Here is a 24,982-nt window from a genome sequence, read left to right as displayed (position 1 = left end):
AGCCTTGACAGACAGTCAGGTTATTTTCCTTCTCACCGTCACATCAGCTGAGAAGTGTCAGTAGTTTGAGCTCCAGTCGCTCACCAATGCCTACAAAAGCAATTTCTAGGAAGCGTCAATAAGGATTTGCCAGTTACAGAGAGGCAATGCTGCTGTGTGTGATAAAAAAAAACTATAAACTTTCCTCAAGCCTTTGAGATAAGAATAGCGTAGCTTCTAACACTACCCAAATGCACGTACAAGTACTTATTTCTGTCTCTATAGCGATTCCTGAGCTTTGGGTCCATCGTCCGATACCGAGTACAGATCCCATACCAGTGTTTGATGAATAGGCTGTGTCCTCACTGTGTGGAAGCGACTGGGATCAATCTTCCTTGAGTAAGGCAACATTAGGCTTAATCTAAATATTGCTTTCCTGACTTCTAAATAAATACATTCATACATAACATATATGTATATTACATACATATATTTATTTCTATATTGAATTGTTATTTATCATACGAATAATCAATCTTGCACCAGCAACGTGGTAAAAAACTTCTAAATTAATAGCAAATTGCAATTCAAGTGGAAACCGTTTTTTAATGCAGCAACAATTGGTCAAAACATAAAGATGAATTAACATTCCAGTGTGTAATATATAACGTTTTTAAACATCGAATTTAAATGAAAGGATTTGCCTCATTGTCACTGATATTTGAGTCAGTAGCGGCATTTTATCTGATATCAATATTGGTGCAGCACATACTGCAGGATGTTCTTCTTCTTTTTCACCACACATGAGTAGCCACTGCTTGGCTGTTGGTCAATATATGGCACAGGCAATGCCCATTATGTTTTCAGATTAAGTTTTGTGAGGCAAGCAGAATAACTTGCTTTAAATTGTTGGACAAGAGGCTAACACTCTCTTCCGAAATCAAGCTTGGCTGCTCCTCTGAGTTTGAAGATGCAGTTGCACAAAGCACAGTGATCGATGAACACTGAAACCGGCTGTCAAAGTAACAGATTCACAAATTCTCTTCCCAGTCAATTATGTATGGCACTTAAGTGACAGGCTTGACAACATGGCTACCAGCACCATACTTAGCAGTTAAGCACTATATTTAAGGTAAAGTGCTGCCTATTTATATTTAACACAAAACACAGTCGAAATATGTCTCGAAGAAATAAAAAGATTTCAAATATTGGCGGGCCTGATGCACTGTACACTACACAATAGTACAAAACAAGCATAGAAAATGACTACATAACTACATTATTACATGCAGCTCTACTATTGTGTTTATTATTTGCAGTGACGACCCACGGAGTCAATTCGCTGTTTATTAGCTGATGTATCAGCTGAATGTGTCAAAGAGACATTCTGCACCACAGCCCGACACCATTAATACGAGTGTGTTATGGCTCTGGTGGTGACGACTCGATAGCAGCTGTAAACCGCTTAATGACCCACAGTGATTATGTGCCAATTTAATCAGCTTTAATCTTCATTAACATGTGTGGTGATGCCCCTCAACAGGTTGCCGTGTTAATTAGACACTTATATAAGTATAACTGACTGGTGGCAAGGAACAACTTGACTGAATCTTCAGTGATGCTCTATACATGCTTCATATAAGGAAAGCCAATACAATGGACAACAATAAACGAGCACAACTATGTTTCATATGAATGCTTTTGCAGCCCTCGTACTGACCGGGCAACATTAAATTCAATTCAGTTTTGTATAGCCCAAGATCACAAATTACAAATTTGCCTCAGAGGGCTTTACAATCTGTACACATACGACATCCCTGTCCCAGGAGCTCACATCGGAACATGAATATGCATTTCACTAATTTAACCATTCAACAGGCACCAATTCAAAGTATATGTTTCACAGTTTCCACTTACCCCGTTGGATGCCAGCACATCCTCTGTCTCCTCCTCTTTTTGTTCATGCATCTCAAAGGGGTTTCCCTCCTGAAGGTACTGCTGAAACAGAGACAGCTCCCCCTGAGCCGGGCCGGTCGAGGACCCGGCCAGTCTGCTCGGGGAAATGGACGGAGAACGACACTGGCCCATGAACTTAAACTCCTGGATTGGAGAAGATGGGACAGAGAGGGACAATAAATGGATGTAGGTTCATGTTTGGTAGCGTAGATGCATTTTCTGAGAACACACTCAACATCACTTGGGTACGCTTGTACTCGACCAGTCTCTCTTCTTTTCTTTCCAAAACTCTTAAGCGAGCAATCTTTAACCAAGTGTCCTCCCATCTCCACAGTAACAACCTTCTTGACCCTCACCAGTCTGGATTCAGGCCGGCCACTCACCAGAGGCTGCCCTCCTTGCCGTTTCTGAGCAAGTGCACACTGCTCAAACATCCTCTCTCTCATCTGTCCTTATCCTTCTTGACCTTTCTGTGGCATTTGACACAGTGACTACCAGATCCTTATTTCCTCCCTGCAGGACCTGGGTATCTCAGGCACTACGCTCTTCCACTCCTCAAAGTCCTCATCCTACCTCAACGACCGCACTTTGGGGGTAACTTTGTACCGTGCTGCGAACAAATCGGGTCTTTTCTACATCCAGGACATGGTCAAAGGTTACATCCCAGCCCGTTCACTCCGCATCTACTAATCGACTTGTGACTCCGTCACTTTGAGCTAATCACTCCTTATTGTCCTGGCTCCTTATTGGTGGAACAAGCTCCCCGCTGACATCAGGACAGCAGGAAGTCTCTACATTATCCGCCGGAAACTAAAAACACATCTTTTCCGACTATACGTTGAATAAAAACAGATTAGCACTTCAGTAGCACTTACTTATGGTAATACTTATGGTAATACTTATGGTATTTTTGTAGTTTGGCTTTCTTGATTCTTGTTGTTCTGAGTTTGTACTCATGGTTGAGGCACTTATTGTAAGTCACTTTGGATAAAAGCATCAGCTCAGGGATATGTAATGTACTAATTAGGAGCATAATCAATCAAATATGAAGAATATAAAAAAAGATACCATCTAAGTATTATTTTGAAGGCCATTATTTTTGAAAAAAATAATACATGTATTACATGATCATATTAATGTATCTTTTCATTGTACTCGCAGACTGCCAAAGTATACTAATACTAACAACAGCAGGAATGAAAGAGTTAATGGTCAGTGCCTGTTAGCTATACAGTAGTGTATATACACAATATTCTCATGCCATTGCTTTTAATGGATTTTTTGGCATGTGCGTTTGCTGCAAAATATTCCCAAGTAAGACGGACATGAAGGGGAAAACAAGATGCATGAAAAATAATTTTTATGATCTCCATTCGTCTTTTGGACATCTCTTTATTCCTATTTGTCATTTGTGCTTCGAGGTAAAGTGCTCTGAACATGTCGTAAGCACAATTATCTTTTCTGTGAGTTGGTTATAGAATATATCCATGAGATACTGGATATCGATACGTGATCTACATTAGCCTCTGAGATTCAAGGGTTTATTTTATAACCAATGCTGACAAGTGTAGGACACAAAATGTTCCAATACCAACAGGGACTACAGACATTTTATCTTTATCTGTGATATAAAACATGCAGTGAACTTGACACACTTGCACACGCCTACACAGTACGATCCCCTCTGTTTCAAATCATTATGCAGATTTTACAGCAAGGGGTGTGTGCGATGAGTGACAATGGAAGATGAATGAACCGTGCTTCACTTTTGATCCTCAGTGATGTGATTCTTACTCACATGGAGCTGGGCGATGTTAAAGTTAGACTTCACTGGGCAAAGTTCCCATGTCTCATTTTCCAGAAACATCCTCAGCTCTTCCAGTCGTGCCCTGAGGGGAGGAGAGAAAAAGAAAAAAGGTACACAGATAGATTAAGACAAGAAGCAGTTGTCAACATGTGTCCATTACTGATCAAACAGTGTGCTCAGGGCTGTTTACATATGTTCTAGAGGTCCAGATTAAGTGTGCTGACATCAAAAACCCTGCAAAGGTCACTAATGCACAGTGAGAAGGAAGAGGGTGTGTGCGCGCAAGTGTGTGTGAGTGTGTGTGTGTGTGTGTGTGTGTGTGTGCGTGTGTCATATTTCCAACGGTCATCAAAGGTTGAGAAAGCCACCCTGGTGGTAGGTCAATATCAAGTCTTGCTGTGTGAAATGTCAGAGCAGTGTTGACTGCAAACACTGCGGTGGCCTGTGTTATTAGTCTTAAAGAATGAGGAATGGTGTGAGACTGGGAAGCCTTATGACACAGAAATAAAGAAGGGTTATCAATTGCATTTCAAGTCAGTCCATTTTGCACATGCTGGCAGTCCTATCCTGCAGTCATATTCCTTTAATGGAATACAGTGAGGATTAAAAGGACATTAGAGCTTTAAGAACATTTCAATCAATCAGAGAAAATGAGTTGGGAAAATAAAAGCAGAAACTAGCAATGGCGGAGCTCGTAGATATTTATCATGTCTGAACCCTGACAATGTCATTCGGTTCTCTGCACCCGCAGGCCAACAATACATCGACCCCGATGACTGAGTGTGTCACTGCAGGCGGCTGGCAGACAAATAAAGGCATCAGCCAGTCAAAGTTCACTGATGGGTAATCTCTTTGGGAATGACACCCGGCTGGAAAATGAATTAAACCTAATGTAAAGATGATGCCCGCTGGAAGCCTGCCTGTCACTAGTGCAGATGTGTGAGTGTGTGCTGGTGGAGACACTGGAGGGATTGATAATATGTCATCATAATGTCGTCTGGTGTTCACAGAATCATCCTCTTCTACTTTTCTCTGTGAATCTGTGACCTCTAACGCTCCCTCTAACACTATATCCTATCATGCCTCTGTGTATCCCTCCTTTGACAATTTGTGTAATCGCAATGAAGCTTATCAGCATCCAGATAGTCAAGAATCTTTTTTCAATGATTCTTGATGGCTTATGACAACACTGATCAAAGCGAATAACATCTGATGATGTGTCGCTCTCTGCTTGAAAGAAATAAATATTCATGTTGCTGGCAGGGGGTTACATAATCAATATGTAAATGTTCTTCCAGCTCAGTGAGTGTTACCGTGTAATTACACATCTACTCCGAAGGGGTTGCGCTAGCACGGTTGTGATTGTATGTAAAAGTTTATGCCAAGCAACCTGTGGTCTGCTATCGTCTCCACGGCTTTCTCTCAAACATATCGGGGGACTGCACGTCAGATCCATGCGAGTACCGAATGCATCTCCAATGTTCACACAATCTAGGTCATGATCCAGATGCAACAAAGACATCTTACCTGTGATAGTTTTTAAAGTAGTTGCCACTCTGGCGCTTGATAGACTCCTGCAGGACCTCTGACTTGCTGCCGCAGAACTCCTCACCCACCTGCATCAGCCTGAAAGAGGAGGGTAAAGGATGAGAAAATATATAATATCAGAAAACAATAAAGGAGGAAGAGGAGAGGGACAGACGAACGGGAAGAGTTAAGCGAAAGAGAGCTGTCGATGGGGCAGTTATCTGATCATGCAGCATGTAGTGGGAGTACGCAATGTAAGGAGAGTATAGTCAACTCTTTTCATGGCTTCCTGTTGACATTTACTTTGTTTTTGGTGCCTGCAATAATGCAACCACCACAAGTTAAGGCTACCGTGAAAACTGATTTCGATATATATAAGTAAATCAATAAATAATTAAGTTAAAGGGTGTATTGCACAACATATATACATGTTACTCTGATTCTTTATAGTATGTGCTTCTGCATAAACAGTCTTTAAACTAATGGGCTCAAAAACAGCCTATTAGCCTGGAGGCCTCTGGAGGAAGATCACTGTGTGTGTTTGACTGACAGCTGAGCCAGCGGGGGCACACACACTCCATGTAGACAGACTTGCTCTGGTAACTGTAACCTGCCAGTCAAGGGACAGACAATGTCAGCAGTGGTATTGAAGAAAAAACACCATACACGAGTCTGAATCTGAAATGAAATTGTACGGTCGCTGAATAAACTGTTTAAATTATTTCATCTACAGTTTGTACACTGACTTCCAAGGACAGGCTTCACGACCACATACAACGAGCTGCGCAAACCGCAGGTGGACCACCGAGGTCGAAGGTGTGTACATTTCCTATTTGTTACACTGGAAAAAATACACTGGAGTATCACATTATCATAACCAGAGTTTTTAAATGGTTTTGGACTTACTGACATTTTAATGTTCTGATTGGACAAAGGCTTGTGTGTTTGTGTGTGTTCACATGATCTCATTCAGTTAGGGAGAAAGTACCAAGAAAAGGGGAGGAAAAATAGATAAGACAGAGAGAGGGACAGCAACAGTAAGAAAAATAAGGCCATTGGGTGGAAACAAGGTGAGCTGTCTGCTCTGGTCTGACGGCGTACCTGCTGATGACGTCAAGCACCACAATGAAATCATCGTACTTGAAGTTAGACATGTCAGTCCCCAAGATGTAGGCCTTCACTTTCAACTGGACATCCTGAGGAGAGAAATGAGAGGCTCGTGGTTCAAACAGAAATCTGTGGAACGACTAACATGAGGAAGAGGGAAGAAGAGTCATGCTTGGAGAGAGAGAGAGAGAGAGAGACAGAGACGGAGACAGAGAACTATTTGTTCCAACCTGCCAAATCCGGGTCAGTCCATGCTCCAGCTTCTTCTTCACGTAGCTGCGGTCCACCACCGACTGATCAGACTCTGCCGCCGCGGCGCCATCTACAGTTGTTCAAACAAAGACCACAGGACAACTGAAAACTGATAACGAAACTGAGAAAATTAAATTTGCTTCCTTCAATTCCATGTATCTATTTTAGCCAATGTCGTTTGAGAGAGACTCCGAAAATTTCATTCACTCATTTCAATGGACAACTGCACAATGATGCCAGAGCAGACTGGATCAGAATCCGTCCAAAAGTCCAAAAGGACTATTCTGATCGTTGATGAAGAAGCAAATGGAAAACATCCGTTTAATAATGATACGATGTGATTCATCAGGTGTATTCAAATATTATAATACAGGGGAAATATGACGTGGTTGATCCGCAGATCTGAAAGGTGTGACTATTGCCCTTCATTGTTAGCATGGCCATGTAAATAGTGAGCTTCAAGTGTAGCTGAGACTTTTTGTGGATGTCAGCCAGCGTTTGACAGGAGCGTAGGTCACAGAGTCCCTTAAGAGGGCAAAGACTGACAACATGACAACACTGGGTGACACTTCAATAAGGAGCTGAGGACAGGCAGCCAGAAAATGTAAACAAAATCTCCATTGAACGTGGTTCCTCCTCTATCAGCTTGCTGTCCTCTATTTTGTTGGTGTGTGTGTTTTTTGTCTTCTCACCTCTCTCTAGAAAGGAAGACCCCCTACCCACTGCAGCAGCCTGATTGTTACCTAATAACAAGGCAGTGTATAACAAGTCCAAAAGCATCTTTACAACTGTTTCTAAGCAGGAAAGTTTCTTCTGGTCAAAAGCATTCTCTTAAAGTACTTGGTAAGAGTGTTTATTTACAGGAAAATAAAACTATCCATGACAGCCAATTGCCAATCATTAACCATCGAACCAGACGATGGTTAGACACAGTAGGAAGAAGAAAATACGAGGGACAGGCATGAATCACGGTTCTTGTGTTTCTTACTCTGAAGCGGGGAGAAGGATGAAAGACCGAAAGCCTTAAACATACAAACATCATTTAAATCGGGTCGAAACAGAGCAGCTGTGCAGGGAACCTGCTCGGGGAGGTGTTTGTTTTCTGAGCATGACGATAGATATTTCTTTTTAGAGCAACATTTTTTACTCACTAGTAAATTGGCATGTCGAATATATATATTTATTAACTTTCTGAACATGAGAATAGGTGGCAGTCAGGGTGTTCTCATTATGACATACCAGAACAAAAAACATGAATGTTATTACATCCATACACTGTGTATATCTAAATATATAAATATTACAACGGAGAGAAAAGGCAGGAAGAGTAGAAGGAAGCCTACAAAACCTGATTGCCGTAAAGTAAAGGGGAAAAAAACACGATGAAAAAGGATCTCAAGAGGTTCAAAAGCATGAAAACCCTAAACCACCAGACAGAAGTGAGATCAGTGAGCCTGGCTTATTCAAAGCTCCTCAGAAACCTCAAAGTCTGTGAAGGAATTACTTTATATTTAAAGAGAAAAAGAGAGAAGAGCTTCATTCACCAAAATGAGGTGTTTAAAAATAAATACAAACTGTCAACAACAACAACAACAACAAAATGTTTCTAATAAGCATTCAAGCGCACACACTTCTGTCAGGCAAGAGTGTGACCCTGGCCTATATTCCTACCCTCTCTATACATCCGGTGGCCAAAGGCTTCAATTGAATGGAATGCTCTTGTTGCATCCTCATTGGGGGAAAAGTGTGCGTGTGAAGGAGGAGTGATCTTCAGGGGGCCGGACGGTTAAGACTTCGATGGCCTCGAGTGCGATGGAGGTCGCTGTCTGCGGAGGTCATTCTCCTCAACAAATAAGACAAAAAGCCTGAACGGTGAACCATTCGTCTGATGGACCCTGCACACACATTAGAACTGAGGTGAGAGCGGTTAAAGCCAGGCCTACAGCAGGGTTAACACCTTAACACAGACTCCAGGGTGACAGCCAATCAAATAGCGAGATGATGGATGAACCTTGTGAGAGGGTATGTGGTGCGTGGCCTCTACCCTGTGAGGGGGATCATGTCTAATGAAGAATGTAGAGGACTGTCACCGACCATTCAGGACATCTTTGTGTCCTAATCCATTCGCTGAATTAAAGATGTACAGTATGGGAAAGGGACATGAGCTATCTTTCAATACACAGTAGGAAGCTATACCAGCTAATTCACAGGTCTGTGTTTGCAGCTAATACCTGACAAAGTCTTTGGCAAGGCAATTAGTGAAACAGTGGGGAGGTGAACACAAAGTGCTATAAACCAAATCCAGTATGTTTTTTTTTAAACTGGGAAGAAATTCAACTTCTTGCGGAGCTTACTACTAAACCATAAAATATGTAATGCCTTGACAGCTGAGGCTAAGGCTGATGTTTTTACATCTGGCTGACTGAAGGCAGGAAGGATAGAAGCTGAGACACAAGTCAGACTTCTCTTGTTGATGCAGACACACGCTCTGGGTTTGGACAGATGTTCAGTCGTCTTGCCGTTCTTAATGGGCCGTAACTTGGGTGAAGCGTTACCGTGTTTCCAGTGGAAAGTCAGGATACTTTATACTGTTATCGTTACAAAATGTACAAGAAGAATTAGTTACTCGCTATTTATTTTCTTAAATGATCAAACTAGAGCTTTGGGATCTGAACATCAGAAGGTCAAGAATGTCAATGGGGACGACGTAAAACTAAACGGAGTGAAACAGCTAGACATGAAAGTCCTGTTTGTATTAGCTTAAAAAACAGAGCAAGGTCAAAGTCACACTCGACACATTTCCATCAGAAAAATATGGATCACACATGCTTCATCACCTGTGCAAATATTTATCCTTGAAATCATACAACTGGGTGACATTCATTTTGCAACATAAAACCGACAATGTAGACATCATTTGTATTTAAGTAATTAGGACAGATTGTTGGACAAATTTCTATTTAATAATGCTCTAAACCTACTGCACAACTGTATAACTAGAACATCGCTTTGTATTATTGGAGAATGGTGGTGTTTTCTCAAAAACAGTGTGATTAAACGTGTGTATGCCCGTACCGACTCAGTCAATGACCTCTACAGTGAAAGGGAGCTTAGTAAATGTTGAAAATAGTCCGCCTCTTGAGCGCCCGCACCACTTCACTGCACACATGCAGTACTCCATTGGTATTCATATGCCAATCATTCCTTTCTGTGAGCTAGAAAGCTGATAAACCCTCCGTAAGTCCATTTCCCACTGCCATGAAAGAGTGGCACTCTCGGGTCAAGCTGACCCCCATATCTTTAAAAACTGAATCTGTAAGTTTCAGCTTTTATTTAGCTTTTTAAAAGTAAAATATAATACTATTTGGCAAGTCAGAACAAATAGAGCAGTGTTGCTAAATATAAGGTCATAGGGTTAACCGGGTGTTGTCTCTTACCTGTAGTGGGAGTGGTCTCGTGTTGGTCGTGCTCCTCGTGCCACTGCATGGTGCGGTGGTAGCTAAGCATCACCTCCCACAATGCCTTGCATAGATCTGTCAGGCAGGGAATGTAGCTGTCCACGGTGATGTGCTGCCAACAGAGAAGTGATGACAACAAGGTCACTGATGCTCTTTTACACAGTATATAGATTTAATGTTGCATTACTCTATTTCTGTGTCATAAATGTATTGTACTAACCTAGAAGAAAACATTATTGGAGTGATGAAACACAGTGCTGGACAACTTTAGAATTAATTCCAAGATTCAGAAAGAGACTGAAACCCCAAAAATAAATACATCTAATTAAAGCCTGCTTGTACTCAAAATTCAAGGAAACTGTTTTGGAAAACATACTTTTTCAGCAAAACTCCAAACATGTTCATCTCATGTGAAAGCTAATTAATGTAAGGACTCATTTTTAAAAATAGCGTTACGCACTTTGAGTACAAAATGTACATATACAGATGATTCCTAAATGGGATTTGGCTGTCACTCTGAGAGAAGAGCTAGAACAAATAGATCAGATAATATAATCACAAAAACTACCATCATAACCAGCCAGCAGTGACACATATTCAAGTTGTCACGTCATCCAACCTGCATGTACAGGTTCTATTTGACGTGACTTCCCTATGTTCTCCGTTTTGAGGATTTGGGGGTTCCGGGAAGATTTTTAGTGTTTTCCATGACTGGTAAATTGGTCAACTGTTTTCCAGGTTTTCCAGGTCATGTGGGACCCCTGAGAAAGGACTCAAAACGACATTACACACTGCCGTTTATCCTTCACACATCTGACAGATCACCGCATCAGATTCTGAGCTCTCAGGAGGCCAAACTGCCTGGAAAGATGTGTGTGTGTGTGTGTGTGTGTGTGTGTGTGTGTGTGTGTGTGTGTGTGTGTGTGTGTGTTAAAAGTGCAGCTGGCGCACTCGTATCCACTGGGGGCTTTACTGAACAACTCGCCAACAGAGCCCTGTCGACATGTCCAGACACAAATTAATCACTGCCAGACCCAGACAGTGCCGTCGACAGCTGCCGCACTATGCTCTGTCGAAGCGGTTGCGGACATTGTTAATGTGGTAAATGACTATTCCAGGTGGAAACGTCTGGTTTCTAATGCAATATCTCCATAGGTGTATAGAGGCCCATTTCCATCAACGATCACTCCAGTGTTCTAATGGTACATTGTGTTTGCTAATCGCCTTAGAAGACTAATATCTGATTAGAAAACCCATGCAATTATGTTAGCACAGCTGAAAACAGTTATGCTGGTGATATAAGCTATACAACTGGCCTTCCTTTGAGCTTGAAGTTTGAAGAACAAAATTAATACTTCAAATATTAATCATTATTTCTAACCTTGTCAATGTCTTGACTATATTTTCTATTCAATTTTCAATTCATTTGATAAATAAAAGTGAGTTTTCATGGAAGACACGAAATTATCTGGATGACCACAAACTTTTGAACGGTAGTGTATATATGTATATATTCTGGTTAGAGACAAACCTGAATAAACAAATGGAGATAAACACAGCTTCAGTGACAAAGCGGCTCCAGCACCACCGGTCAGGGAGGTACGCTCATGAACCAGATTGGACAAAACAAGGCTTACATTTGACATCCCATGTTCTCCATCATTCAACCACATCACGGCAGCGTGTTGCCGGGCAACTGAGGTGAGGGGAGACAATGAAGGGGCATGAGATGTGAGTGTGTGAGTGTGCATATGTATGTGTGTGTGTGTGTATGTGTGTGTGTGGGCGTGTGTGTGTATGTGTGTGTATGTGTGGGCGTGTGTATGTGTGTGTGTGGGTGTGTGCATGTGTGTGTGTGTGAGGAACTTCAGTGGTTTTGATGAGAAGTACACCTACACAGCCCTGCTGTGTTGGCCAGTGTGCACATATATAAGGAAACAGCAAACAGAAGAGCGTTTGCGTGTCACTCACACCTGCCGTAAGATTACAAAGAAACAAAATAATAAAACAAAAAACTGTTCTCATTGACCTTCCTGGACACGGCAGCCTTCTCAACAAGTACAGAGATGAGAGCGTGGAGGAGGCAGGCTTGGGATCTATTTTCAGCTCTTTGGTTTTTTTGAAGACAGTAAACTATCATTATGCGCATAATATGTAAATCATATGTAAAATGGCGCTGTGCCAACGGCTGCTTGTTTCAGTAGTGGCGTTTTGCTTTTATTTTATTGTCTTTTTTTGCACTTTTCCTCTCTTTTTCTTTTTCTTTTCTTTCACGTTTGTCTTAGTTACGGTCGGACACTGGACCATAACTACTTTTTTCGATTATTCTACTGTGGCTTTTGTTCACTTTGTCGTGAGTATCGGTGAGCCACAGCAAAACAATGACGGGGACCGTCGTCTACTCGCGTGCTCAGCTGATCGCGCTGTGCAGGCCGAAGCTTCTGCCTGGAGAAAGACCTGTGATCCCGCTGGAGCTACGGAGAAGGGCTCGCGGTTGCAGATCGGGTGTCAAGCGGAGGGCTAAAACGAGGAGATACAAACCCTCGGTACCGTCGATCATAACGGGGAACGTGAGGTCTTTGGCGAATAAGACGGATGAGCTCGGCGCTGGTAATGTCTGAGAGGATCTTCCGTGAGAGCAGTCTCTTGTGCTTCACTGAGACGTGGCTACACGCGGACTATCCGGATCACAGCGTCTTTGCCCGGCTTCAGGACTGTTCGGGCTGACAGAGACGCTACACAGAGCGGTAAGAAGAGGCGGGATCGCTGTTTATGTGAATGAACGGTGGTGTCACCCAGACCATGTGCGTGAAGGAGCGCTTCTGTAGCCCGAACATTGAACTGTTGGCCGTGGGGATGCGCCCGTACTATTTGCCGAGAGAGTTCACGTCCGCCATTGTGGTTGTCGTGTACGTGCCGCCATCAGCTGACGCTGAGGAAGCTGTGGACACCATCCACTCCACTGTGTCTGCTCTGCTGAATCATCAGCCTGGAGCATTCATGGCTATCACTGGTGACTTTAACCACACCACATTGGATAAAGCTCTGCCAACCTTCCATCAATACATAGACTGCCCAACAAGGAACAATAAAACTCTGGACTTGCTGTATGCTAATACTAAGGACGATACAGCGCCACTGCCCTTCCCCTCGGCAGGTCTGATCATGACCTGGTCCGCTGACACCCAGGTATGTTCCTCTGGTGAAGAGGCTGCGGTGACCACCAGGACTGTGAGGAGGTGGTCTCTGGAGGCTAACGACGCTCTACAGGACTGCTTGAGTCAACGGACTGGGATGTGTTGTGTGGACCGCACGGGAGGACATCAACAGTATGACCGACTGCATCACGGAATACATCAAGTTCTGTGAACACACCACCATCCCATCACGGACTGTGCGCTGCTTCCCAACAACAAGCCCTGGATCACCAGGGACCTGAAGGCGCTTCTTAACATGAAGAAAGCTGCTTTCAGGTCTGGAGACAGGGATGAGCTGAGAAAGCCCAGCGCAACCTAAAGGTGAAGCTCAGGAGGGCAAGGACTCCTACAGGAGGAAGCTGGAGGCCAAACTCCAGCTGAACAACACAAGGGAGGTGTGGTCTGGCATGAAGCAGATAACTGGCTTCAAGGTGGGAGGAGACAGCCAGGGGCTCCCTGGAGAGGGCCAACGAGCTGAACTGTTTTTCAATAGGTTCAGTTCACAGCCCTCTCCTGTCTCCTCCACACATCACACCTCCCAAACACCTCCCCTCTGTCCCCTGCTGAGCTAAACAACCACCGAGCCCTCAATAACAATGGGCTCCTCCACCCTCCCGTCTCTCTCTGTGACGACTGACCAGGTGAGAAGACAGCTGGAGAAACTACACCAGCGCAGAGCTGAAGGTCCTGATGGCATCAGCCCCAGGGTCCTAAAGACCTCGCCACCCAGCTGTCTGGTGTCCTGCAGCGCCTCTTCAACCTCAGCCTGAGGCTGGGGAAGTCCCGGTGCTGTGGAAGACGTCATGCCTGGTCCCTGTCCCAAAGAAGTCAACACCATCTGGCCTCAACGACTACCGACCGGTCGCCCTCACCTCCCATGTGATGAAGGTGCTGGAGAGGCTGGTCTTGGCCCACCTCCGGCCGCAGGTGAAATCGTCGCTGGACCCTCTGCAATTTGCTTACCAGCCTCATGTGGGAGTGGACGACGCCATCATCTACCTGCTGCAACGAGCTCAGTTGCACCTGGATGGAACCGGTGTCTCTGTGAGAGTCACTTTCTTTGACTTCTCCAGTGCATTTAACACCATCCAGCCACTGCTGCTGAGTGAGAAGCTGCGGTGGCCGTGTGGACGCGTCCACCATCTCCTGGATCACTGACTACCTCACAGGCAGACCACAGTTTGTCAGAATGGGCGTGTGCTGTCTGGAACGGTGGTCAGTGATGTTGGAGCCCCACAGGAACTGTTCTGTCTCCTTCCTCTTCACCCTGTACACCAGTGACTTCCAGTACAACACGGAGTCATGCCATCTGCAGAAGTACTCTGATGATTCTGCAGTGGTCGGGTGTATTAGGGATGGACGGGAGGAGGAGTACAGGGCAGTGGTGAGTGACTTTGTAAAGTGGGCTGATGAGAACCACCTGCGGCTGAACGTGGCCAAGACCAGAGAGATGGTGGTGGACTTCAGGAGGAAGGCGACAGCTCCTACACCTCTGAGTGTCCTGGGAGTGGATGTGGACATGGTGGAGGAGTACAAGTACCTGGGCGTCTCCATCGACAGCCGACTGAACTGGAAGGCCAACATCAACGCTGTGTACAAGAAGGGGATGAGTCGACTCTTTTTCCTGAGAAAGCTTCGATCCTTCAACGTGTGCAGCAAGATGCTGGAGTTATTCTACCAGTCGGTTGTGGCCAGTGTGCTGCACTTTGCCATTGTCTGCTGGGGGAGCAGCATCGGTGCCGGTGACACCAGCCGTCTTAACAAACTGGTTAGGAAGGCTGGCTCCATCATCGGCTGCCAGCTGGAGCACCTGGAACAGGTGGTGGAGAGGAGGACGTTGAAGAAACTGGTGTCCATATTGGACAACCCGGACCACCCTCTCCACCACCTCCTACAGGGTCAGAGGAGTACTTTCTCCAGACGTCTCCTCACGCTCCGCTGCCACAAGGACAGATACAGGAGAACATTCCTGCCGACGGCTATGAGGCTCTACAACAGTTCACCTCTTGCCAGATCACCCTAACCCTTCTTATATTTTGTGTTTTGTTTTTTTATTCTTGTGTGTTGCTGCTACTGGCTCGACAAATTTCCCCTTGGGGATTAATAAAGTATATTTCTATTCTATTCTATTCTTCTATAACATCTGCCAGGCAGTGTCAGGGAGGTTTTCAAAAGAGAAGCGCTGAGTGCTTTTCCCCCATTGTGTGTGTGTGTGTGTGCGTGCGCATGAAAGAAATGCCACACATTTTGAAAAAGAGATGCGGAAGCGAGGGCAAGTGACCCCAATTTAGCCAATTTATTTTCTCTGGGAAAAGACGATCCCACCCGCCATCAAATAATTAACAAATAAAGAAATATGGTGGGATGATATGATGCACAGGGTTTGGCAATGTATTCATTTCACTCTGTAATAAAGCTATCAGCCGCCATGATTAACTTGACACAAAAAGCCAGCATAGAATAATGGCACTGCTTAACCCTTGTGTTGCCTTAGGGTCATTTTGACCCGAATCAATATTACACCCTCCCCCCACCTTAGGATTAATTTGACCCCATTCAATGTTTAATGTCGGTGTTCTTTCGGTAGTCAACAAACAAACATAAAGTGCCTCACACTTAAACTTGGAAAACAATATTAATTCTAATAATTTTCTGGAGGTTTTAATTGCTGGCGTCAAATTGAACCCAAAGGGTAAAATATGTTAGTAAATATAAAGGTAACAGGAGGGTGAAACATTGAATCGGGTCAAAATGACCCTAAGGCAACACAAGGGTTAACATGACAAAGCAACATTGTTAGCATCCACTCCACAGCCTAAGAAGATAAGATGAGATGATCCTTTATTAGTCCCGCAGTGAGGACATTTACAGGATTACAGCAGCAAGGGATGAAGTGCACACCGGAAACATGGTCCATACTTCAGATATATGACTGCACTGAAGGTCAGTCAATATCGAAATAGTGGGACACTGCACAGTTGGAAGTGGGATGGATCACTGTTGGCTGCTGAGCAGTTGTTGGATATTGTTGCGGTGAAATTATGGCTTTCTGTAACACAGGTAGAGAAACGATTCTAAAAGGCCAACTAGCAGCTTCTAGAGGCTGCGATGTTTATTACAGTCCAGGATATGACAGAAAAGGGGAATGAGAAGCAATGAGGCTGGCCAATAACGATGAGATGTGGATGTAAAATTAATATGGCCCTTTCTCAATCAGAACTGACCTTTCTGAATGTTCTCGTTTTCAATGAATATTAATTTGCATAACTAAGAGGCAAGTTCACGAGGTCTAATGTTCTAACATTTGCTTAACCTTTATTACCAGGGGAACAGCAGCTGAATACGTTTGCTCTTCTCCACAAACACTAAATATCATATTGATACAAGTCCTCAATATTAACACGTTCCCTCCTGTGCAGCTCCACTGGAGCAGCTGATGGTCCGATGCCTTGCTCAACAGCTGATTATTGATGGGTTAGAAGTGTTGAAAGAATTGCTTAGATTATTTCCCCGACCACATTTTCTGCTGAATTTAAAGAGTTTGACTAGCGACGAAGTCTTTTAACTAGTTAACAAATGCCATGCTGCTTTCGGAAGGACACAGAGGGCCCTTTCAAATACTCAGAAATGTCAAAAGGACAAGTTTTAAAAAACGTTTTCAGATTCTTAGCATCGCTTAAAAAGCCCTTCGGTCTAGTGTGTGTGTGTGTGTGTGTGTGTGTACCACATCAGATAGACACATATTTCACATAGGTAATTCACTTTGCGCTCCTTTTTAAAAAGGCAGGTGCATAAGTGCCTTCAATCAAATAATCTACTGTAAAAAGTAAAATGATGCAAAAGATTTGTTCTCCCCATTAAGTTCCCTGCAGCCCGTCGGGTGATCGTCAGAATTACACCCTGATGTTATTACAACAAGGCGTCTTTAATAAACGCTTCGATACTGAGAGCTGTCATTCATGCTGACACTGTCAGAGAAGCAACTTCTCTCTTATGACAAGTAATGTTCCACCTTATTTACAATACCAGCACAATACAAATATGCACTTAAAATTATGGTTATAAGCAGTTATAAGCAAGTTGTTTATAAAGAACAGGTATTACTATCGAGAATCCTGTAGTACAGTAAATCAGTGTCATTGCTCTGATGTATTCATAGCCACATAGAGGAAAGAGTGAGAGTTGAGTGCATCATTTAGAGCAGCAGCCGCTGGTGAAACTAACTAGCCTATCGCATTGCAACAAAGCTTTCACCCGACAACAATGAGAAAGAACTCCTGAGAACCAATTAGTCTGAATCAGCAGCCCTTCGTTATATACGCAGTCTTCTGTTTGGGAATCCGGCACACAGTATGCTACGAGTAAACATCCTTGTCCTGGCCATCAACTTCAACAAACACCATTCATATTTTCCCTTAAAGCCCCACTATGTAACTTTTCACTTTTGGCGCCCCCTTCAGGTTTTTAGGTATCGATTTCAGTGTCGTAAATACCCAGTGACAATAGATGCAGCCTCGCACACTTGTATTGAGTTGGGATCATGTGTTGTCCTGTATAATAATATTATTATTATTATTATTTGTACGTGTCACGGGTTATAAAAGGTGACGAGGGGGAGGTGTGCGAGGTTTTTGTTTGGAGCGCGCTGACCGACGGCGGACTCAGAACGGCAACAATCCGGCGACTTTCTATTTTGGATTCATACCAACGGGCGGGATCACTAATAGAAGACTGCGCAGGAACACTGTGAACTGGCCCAGCACCGACCGGACTAGGGTGAAGGAGCGCGGGGATTGAACACGGCGCCTCGCCACGTCTCTGCCTGGTCGATCAGCTGTTTGCCGGCTTTTGGGGGGGGTGCAGTCATTTTCTTTTGGTTTGGGGGGCTGCCAATGTGGGGGACGTGTGATCAAATACAATATTGTTGACAACACCAAAAAGCTACATAAAAAAGCTACCCTTATACTGGAGCTGCGAGCGTGGAGTGGCACTATATGACATTGCGTAATCACTGCCAGAAAGCAGGTCGAGTACATCCGCCGGATGTACCGGGCGGCTCCAGAATCTTACATAGCGGAGTTATTTCCCCACAGACCCCCGATGGCAATAGCGGAGACGCAAATCGTCATATTAAAAGTCATTGTAGCGGCACAATTTTTTTCAAGCTGTTATTTTAAGGTCCAAAAGTTACATAGTGTTGCTTTAAATCCCACTGAATATATTTTCATGGCGACACAAAAATGTGCTGAGACCCAGTTAGAGGTGACAGAAACAGATAATCTTCTATTCAGATCCGGCACAGAGAACATCCAACCAGCCAGCTTGAATGCAAAGTACTATGGACCTTCTCTAGATCCAACCAAAACAAGGCTTAAACTATCTCCTAAAAAAAACAAGTCCATGCCACTTACCAACTGGGCGAGGAGAATAAACTGAAAAAAGACGCAATAAACAGAGGAAGAAGAGGTGAGTGGAGAGGAGGAGAGGTTGCACAAAGGTAAGAGGTAAAGCGCAGGGCTTTATAGATAAGAGAGCGGCTGGCTATGTCCAGTAAATGTAAATGTCTGGTAAAAACCTGTGCAGTCAAACAACAAAGCCACACACACGGAGATAGAGAGTCAGGGAGGGGTACACACATATATCACAACTGGCACATCGGTCGAGACCGCTGGGAAACAACGTGTTAACCTTTCCCTATACCTCCATCTACATGTCCACACAGTGCTGGAGGCCAGACTGCAACACAACTCCCTAGAAGGAGAAAGCTCCCTCCCAGCAAAGCCAATGATGAACTGACGGAAGTTATGGCTTACTGGCCATGCACATGTGAAATATTTTGATCTGGGAGGGAGAAAAAAAAGATGGAGAGGGAACTGAGCCGTGTGAACCAGTATGGAGAGCCCCTTCAGAAAGTACATTGGTTCTGTATTGTGAGCCAGATTAACTGTCTCATAGTGAGGGAATACAAGATACTTGTCATTCGATCCTATGAATCACTTTCCTCTCCACACCTTCATGGAGGACCTGTAGAAATCTTCGCGTGGCTACAAAGCTTTACAAGGACGTCTGAGGCGTAATTTGAGAAGCACAGTGTTTCTGACACACACACACACACACACACTTACTGTGCACAGGTCCTTGTACTGCATCTTCTGGAACTTTGTGTCGGCGTTGCCGGCACACAGCTCCACGTATCCCAGCACCACTTGGAACACCGTGTTGTGGATGGCCTGGGTGAAGTGCATGTGGAGCTGGTCCATGGCGGTCTGCAGAGAGAACCATTACACTGTTATGACAACTACTATGTTTAAGATGTCACTGTCATCGGCCGGTGTGGATCTGTGAAAAGGCAAACAGCAGGGAAATTGCAACTCACGCTGCACTTCATAATGCAGAAATATTGTAATAGGGCATGAGGAAAAATGTGCGTAGCAGTCTCCTGGTTCAGGTCCAAGTGAAAATGGTACATTTTGCCTCCAGTTTCCATGATTTATAAAGTTGTAATGACCAAGAGAAAATAGAAGAACCCAATGGGAAAGGAATATTTCAGCCATGTTTGGGAGCACAACCAACTCACCTCACGATCATCTTGTGTGGATTTACTTAAAGCTATTTCATCAAAATGAGGAAGTAAAATGTCCGATAACAAATCGGGCTTTGGGGCAGCGCTGCAAGCTGTAGACACAACTTTGACACATTATCGCCTCATGAAGGTGATTTGGCTGATGTGTTGGCATGCTGTGACTTATTTAAAAAACAGCTGGCAACTCATTACACATATTATAATTTGAGCAAACTTTCTAGCAAAACAAAATTTCTTCATTACTTATTTTTATTAATAATAAGGGATTTCATTTAGCAAGTAAACTCAAAATTGCTCTTAACCATAATTTGACCCATAACACTCAAAGTACAATTTCCACTGCACTGAGCTCTGTGACTTTTCCTTTTAAGTCTCAGTTATTCTCACAAGTTACTTTTGCCATGTTGCTGCTCCCCCGTGTTGAGGACACTAGAGACGTGGGCACAGACAGTGCAATTAGATTGTCTTACCTACCGAAGAACAGTGGCCCCATCCATTCTGACTGCCTGCTGCCACAACAGTTATTTAAACATTCCTTTCTGAAGGGAGTTTCACTTTAACTGGCTAAAAAAACACCATAAAAACTGCTGGCTGTACAAAGCATGGACTGTAGACAAGAAAAGGAGTCAAGTGGAAACTCATATTGTAATAATCATCATCTTTAGACATACTTATCAATCAAAAGCAAACAGACTCATTCATCTGCAGCTCCATATACTAAACAAAAGTTTCCTTAAGACACATGTTGGAAAAGCAAAGTGGGAGTCAGGTTCATTCGGCTGAGGCTGTTAGGTAATGAGAGCTACAGCCAGAGAGACCCGTGTTAAGACAATACAAATGGTCTGAGCTGGCATGCTACTGGTCAAGAGCCTCGTGATGCCGATCACCTCTTGGATGACAGTGAGTGCACTGTGTCAAAAGAAAACTGCAGTGAGAGCTCCGAATCAGCCAAAGATCAGAGCTGTAGCTCAACGTGAGGAACACTGATGAAGCGTGACCAACCCCTTCAGTGCGAGCAAAATAAATAAAGGAGGAAGAAAACAACAAGTCTTTAGGAGTAATGGCAAGAACAACACCTCAGTAAGCTTTTGAGTCTGAAAATACTCATTATGAGAGTAATAGGAAAAACACTGATTCTCAACGAGCATCGATGGCTCGCCCCCACCTCAAGGACGGCTATTAATGTCAAAAGGCACGCACTTTATGTATCAACAGAGGTTCAGGCTTCGCAAAACAAAAGACAAAATAGGTTTGTTGTTGTGCAATTGCCAGGATGAGAATGAGGCTTCAACAATGTGGTCTGTGGTATTTTTTAGTGTTTTTTTTAATGGAACCTGGCAAAAAAATATATATATTTCATTTCATAATTGAGACGACCAGCGGTTCAAATTGTACTTTGGGCAGTTTGTTAACAATTATCATTCATGCAAGTTGGAATTGAAATGCATCAATTATTATTGTAAGGATGACAAAATATTATGGAGTGGATAATTCTAAATAAAACTCAAGCATTGACTGAGAAACCGGAGTCGGGGGGGTTTTACACCAAAGAAGAAAGCATAAGATTAGGGCTATGAGAAAGGGAAGAAATGTAATACGAGGCAGAAGAAAGAGATCAGAGCCAAGCAAGACGATGAAGATGGAGTGTGTGGGATATCACACAGAGTGGCCGCAGCATTGGAGATCAATGCTTTTTCAAAATAAGGACTGGAATGGGATTTGAGAAGTAAGGCGAGTAAGAAAAGAAAGACACTAGTGATAAAAGATAATGTCTTTGTCATTTATGGTTATAGTCCTTGATATCTTTTACAGAAACTACAGCATTGTGGTTGTTGTTGCTGCTCTTAACATGAATGTTAAACAGCTTCAAATGAGCTGCAAAAAATGTCCCGTACAAACATGTTGTTGTGACTGTATCGTCTTAGCCGCTTTTTATGTTTCAAGAGCTTATTAAATATTATCCAAGGATTATATTGAAGAGCTCCGTTCTTTTTCATGAGCAATTACAGTAAGTGAGTAAGTTGATTGACAGCAAGCAGAGCGGAACATGAACGCCCTGTGGTCTGAGAGATTCTCTACTGACCCTAAACTCACTCACTGGAGTGAAAACACTCCACCGAGGCAAGAAGGAATAATAAAGAGAAGCTTAAATAAACCACCATACATTCTCATGTCTTCTATAATGGTTTAAGTATTGTATTGTTGTTATACTGTTCTAATCTAAATGCGTTGAGAAAGCAAGGGAACAACATGGTCTCTGTATTATTGAAATACAGTTAAGGAAAGGAGTAGCACAACCCGATCAAAGAAATTCCCCAATAAGAGAAAGACGGTGAATCAATCAAAAGGACATATGAAGTGAAGTAAGGCCGACAACCAGACCATCACATCCAGTTACACACCCAAACACGCCAAACCACTGACCTGTGTCTTGCCCAGGAGCGTGTAGGCCAGCTGGACTTTGGTGTAGTGCGAAACATCAAAGTGCTTACACGTCTTCGACAGGGCGACGTCAAGCTGCTCCTGGAGATGGAAATAAATTGGATGACAAAGGAAAAGAAAAGAGAGGGATTATCAATGTTAAGACCAGGAATTTAGAGAGATAGATGTGCAGATGTGTAGCTATCACACAAAGCCGTGGTAATGGAGTGTGTTCGCCTTTGACAAAGAGCCAATAAGAGAGGTAAGGAACGAAGTCAAGGTTAGCAGGAAGTTTGGATGTGTAACAACCTCAAAGAACATAGCGCTGACGAATGCTTTCAGTCATCTCATGTCTTGCATCACAACGCATTTTCCCACGCTTCAGAAGCTGTACTTGAACATAGCGCAATGACTACCGCTGATGTACCTTCTGCAACTACTTAGAAAAAGTAACGAGCCGATAAACCATCTGTTTGAACAGAATTATTTCCACAAGGTACTTAAAAGAAGATGAATGATGCTTTATGATGAGTCCTTTGATGAATTAATGTAGATTTTGAAAAGGTTTTTGGTTCCTGCCATTGCAATTTTTGACAATAATTTCAGTATATTAAGTAGAAAAAACCAACGGACAAATTATTTTCTTCATCATGACTGTCAAGTTCAGGGGTCCCCAAACTTTTTCCTGAGAGGGCCACATAACGTTTCCCTTGTCTGCTGGAGGGCCAGCTGGAGGGGGGGGGGGGGCTCTGATCGCTCTTTTAATTAAGTATCGAAACTAAAAATATGCTAAATCACATCGTTTTTAACGTACGGGTACTTTGTTAGTATCGCTACACCGTGCAGCGTGACAGCAGCAGATGTAGCGGACTAACATTCAAGCTAACCTAACTTCCCAAACGCTGTGGACATCTGAACGCTGATTGGCCGAGACGCGATACGTCCATCAAAGATGTTTTATTGTGCAGAGCACCACTTCACATTTTCTCCGCGTCTCACTGTCATCTCAACGGCAGCGGGTCAGGTGAAAAAAATAATAAATCGGAACGCGTCTGATATTGTTCAGGGGGCCGGTCCAAATGTGGCCAAGCCATAGTTTGGGGACCACTGGTCAAGTTCATGTGATGTAACACAAATTTTAACTGATAATACATTTTCTGCATTCTTAAATGTCCATGATCATTCATGGAGAGAAGTTACTTTTATTGATTGAAAAGTTGTCTTCTCTCAGTTGACTGGCTGGTTGTTCTGCTATCGAGGGCCTGGACAGCAGGAGATGGTTAGCATGCTACGTGAGCGTGAGCGTGTGCGTGTGTTCAAAGATTTAAGTAGAGAACCGTTTAAATTCAAGGGGTTTTACACAAAAGGCAATCTTTGAACCCATCGGCTAACGGCCTGACGACGGCTCCGCCTTCGGGCGCCAACAGGGCTACTTTCTTACGTAGTTGGAGTCGTGAGACGACATGTGTGACCGAGTTGTTGTTTCACAGGCAGCGACTTTACCAGGTAATCTCAAACCAATAAAAGGAAAGATCATGGTCGAACGATAGCCGGTGATTTCTGAGATGCATGTTTGCCAATGTGTTTCGCCTCTCTTGTTTTTCACACGGACCGTTTACCTGCATTCAACCAGCTCGAAAATGATTGGTCAATACTACTTGGACTACAAACGAAGACAGGTATTGCATATGACTACAGAGATTACACACTAAACTGACCACCAGAGACAACTCTATTTTTAAAGCATAGACACGGCACATGGTGTGTATAGAGAGCATACGCATTTATAGAGTGTATATAGTGCTTTTGGTATTCTTAAGATAAAAGTGTTGAATATTAAAATCCTTCTCTGGAGTGTTTGTGTGTCTGTGCAAGCGTTTACCTTTGAGATTTTAGAGTATTTTGCTTTGCTTATCGACAAACTCCTGCTGACAGGAAAACAAACGTGCACCTTGCTGCGCGGCTGTGTGTGTGCACACGCTCGCCTTTTTCTTGTCTACGGACAAAACTGTAAGTAATTAATCTAGTCAAGCGCAGCAGCAGCGGTGCAACGAAAATTGCTTTGCAAACCTTTTATCACAACACAGCTAGATATGAACCTAATATAATTCGGTGCTTGCACACAGACAATAAATACGTTCTGAATGTGTCAATATTGGCAGACCCAGAGTGAGATAGGCAAACTATCAAAATGAAGTATAAATTGCTTCTTTGAGATGAGGGCTTGTGGAAAATAACATGGTTAGAGCACAATATTATTCACTGGTAAAAATCCTTTGACTGGTATCGCTCTCAGATAACGTAATTAGAGATGAATCAGGAAGGTTCATACCTCTATTTGCTCCAGAGTGTCTTGCAGTTTGGAATTCAATTCGCTGTGAGAAAAAGAACAAGGAGATTATTGAGATTTAGAAAATGGATTCTGAAAAAGAATAAGGAGTCAAATAACAAGTACCTTTTTAAATACATTTTCAATTAATTAATTCTTAAGATATTACTGGATTTGTCAAAATGTTGTCGCATGACTAAATTAATGGCACATGTACTCAAAAGGTCTTTGTTTGTTGTTTGACAAATTCCAAATATTCTTAATTTACAATGATATGAAACACAAGCACATTATATATTCTGACATTCAATATTGAAAATATCAACTGATCTTCTATGAATGTACTAACAGAGTAATAAAGGAAAC

At 43.2% G+C, this 24,982-nt stretch overlaps 1 protein-coding gene across 2 annotated transcripts in view; it reads right to left on the bottom strand.

Annotated features, from left to right (window-relative positions):
- The window catches only part of vps50 (VPS50 EARP/GARPII complex subunit), an 87,572-nt gene that overhangs the window by 34,686 nt on the left and 27,904 nt on the right, over positions 1 to 24,982 (bottom strand). For both annotated transcript variants that reach the window (XM_056418565.1, XM_056418574.1), the window contains exons 10-18: positions 24,620 to 24,662; positions 22,291 to 22,389; positions 19,409 to 19,549; positions 10,066 to 10,198; positions 6,607 to 6,698; positions 6,371 to 6,465; positions 5,270 to 5,368; positions 3,734 to 3,824; positions 1,897 to 2,079 (exon numbers count right to left, since the gene is read on the bottom strand). In XM_056418565.1, coding sequence (XP_056274540.1) covers positions 1,897 to 2,079; positions 3,734 to 3,824; positions 5,270 to 5,368; positions 6,371 to 6,465; positions 6,607 to 6,698; positions 10,066 to 10,198; positions 19,409 to 19,549; positions 22,291 to 22,389; positions 24,620 to 24,662 — 976 coding nt within the window. The remainder of the gene's footprint in view (positions 1 to 1,896; positions 2,080 to 3,733; positions 3,825 to 5,269; positions 5,369 to 6,370; positions 6,466 to 6,606; positions 6,699 to 10,065; positions 10,199 to 19,408; positions 19,550 to 22,290; positions 22,390 to 24,619; positions 24,663 to 24,982) is intronic.

Source organism: Pseudoliparis swirei, chromosome 1 (assembly GCF_029220125.1).
Source record: "Pseudoliparis swirei isolate HS2019 ecotype Mariana Trench chromosome 1, NWPU_hadal_v1, whole genome shotgun sequence".
NCBI lineage: Eukaryota > Metazoa > Chordata > Actinopteri > Perciformes > Liparidae > Pseudoliparis > Pseudoliparis swirei.
This window is presented reverse-complemented; position numbering and strand designations above follow the sequence as displayed.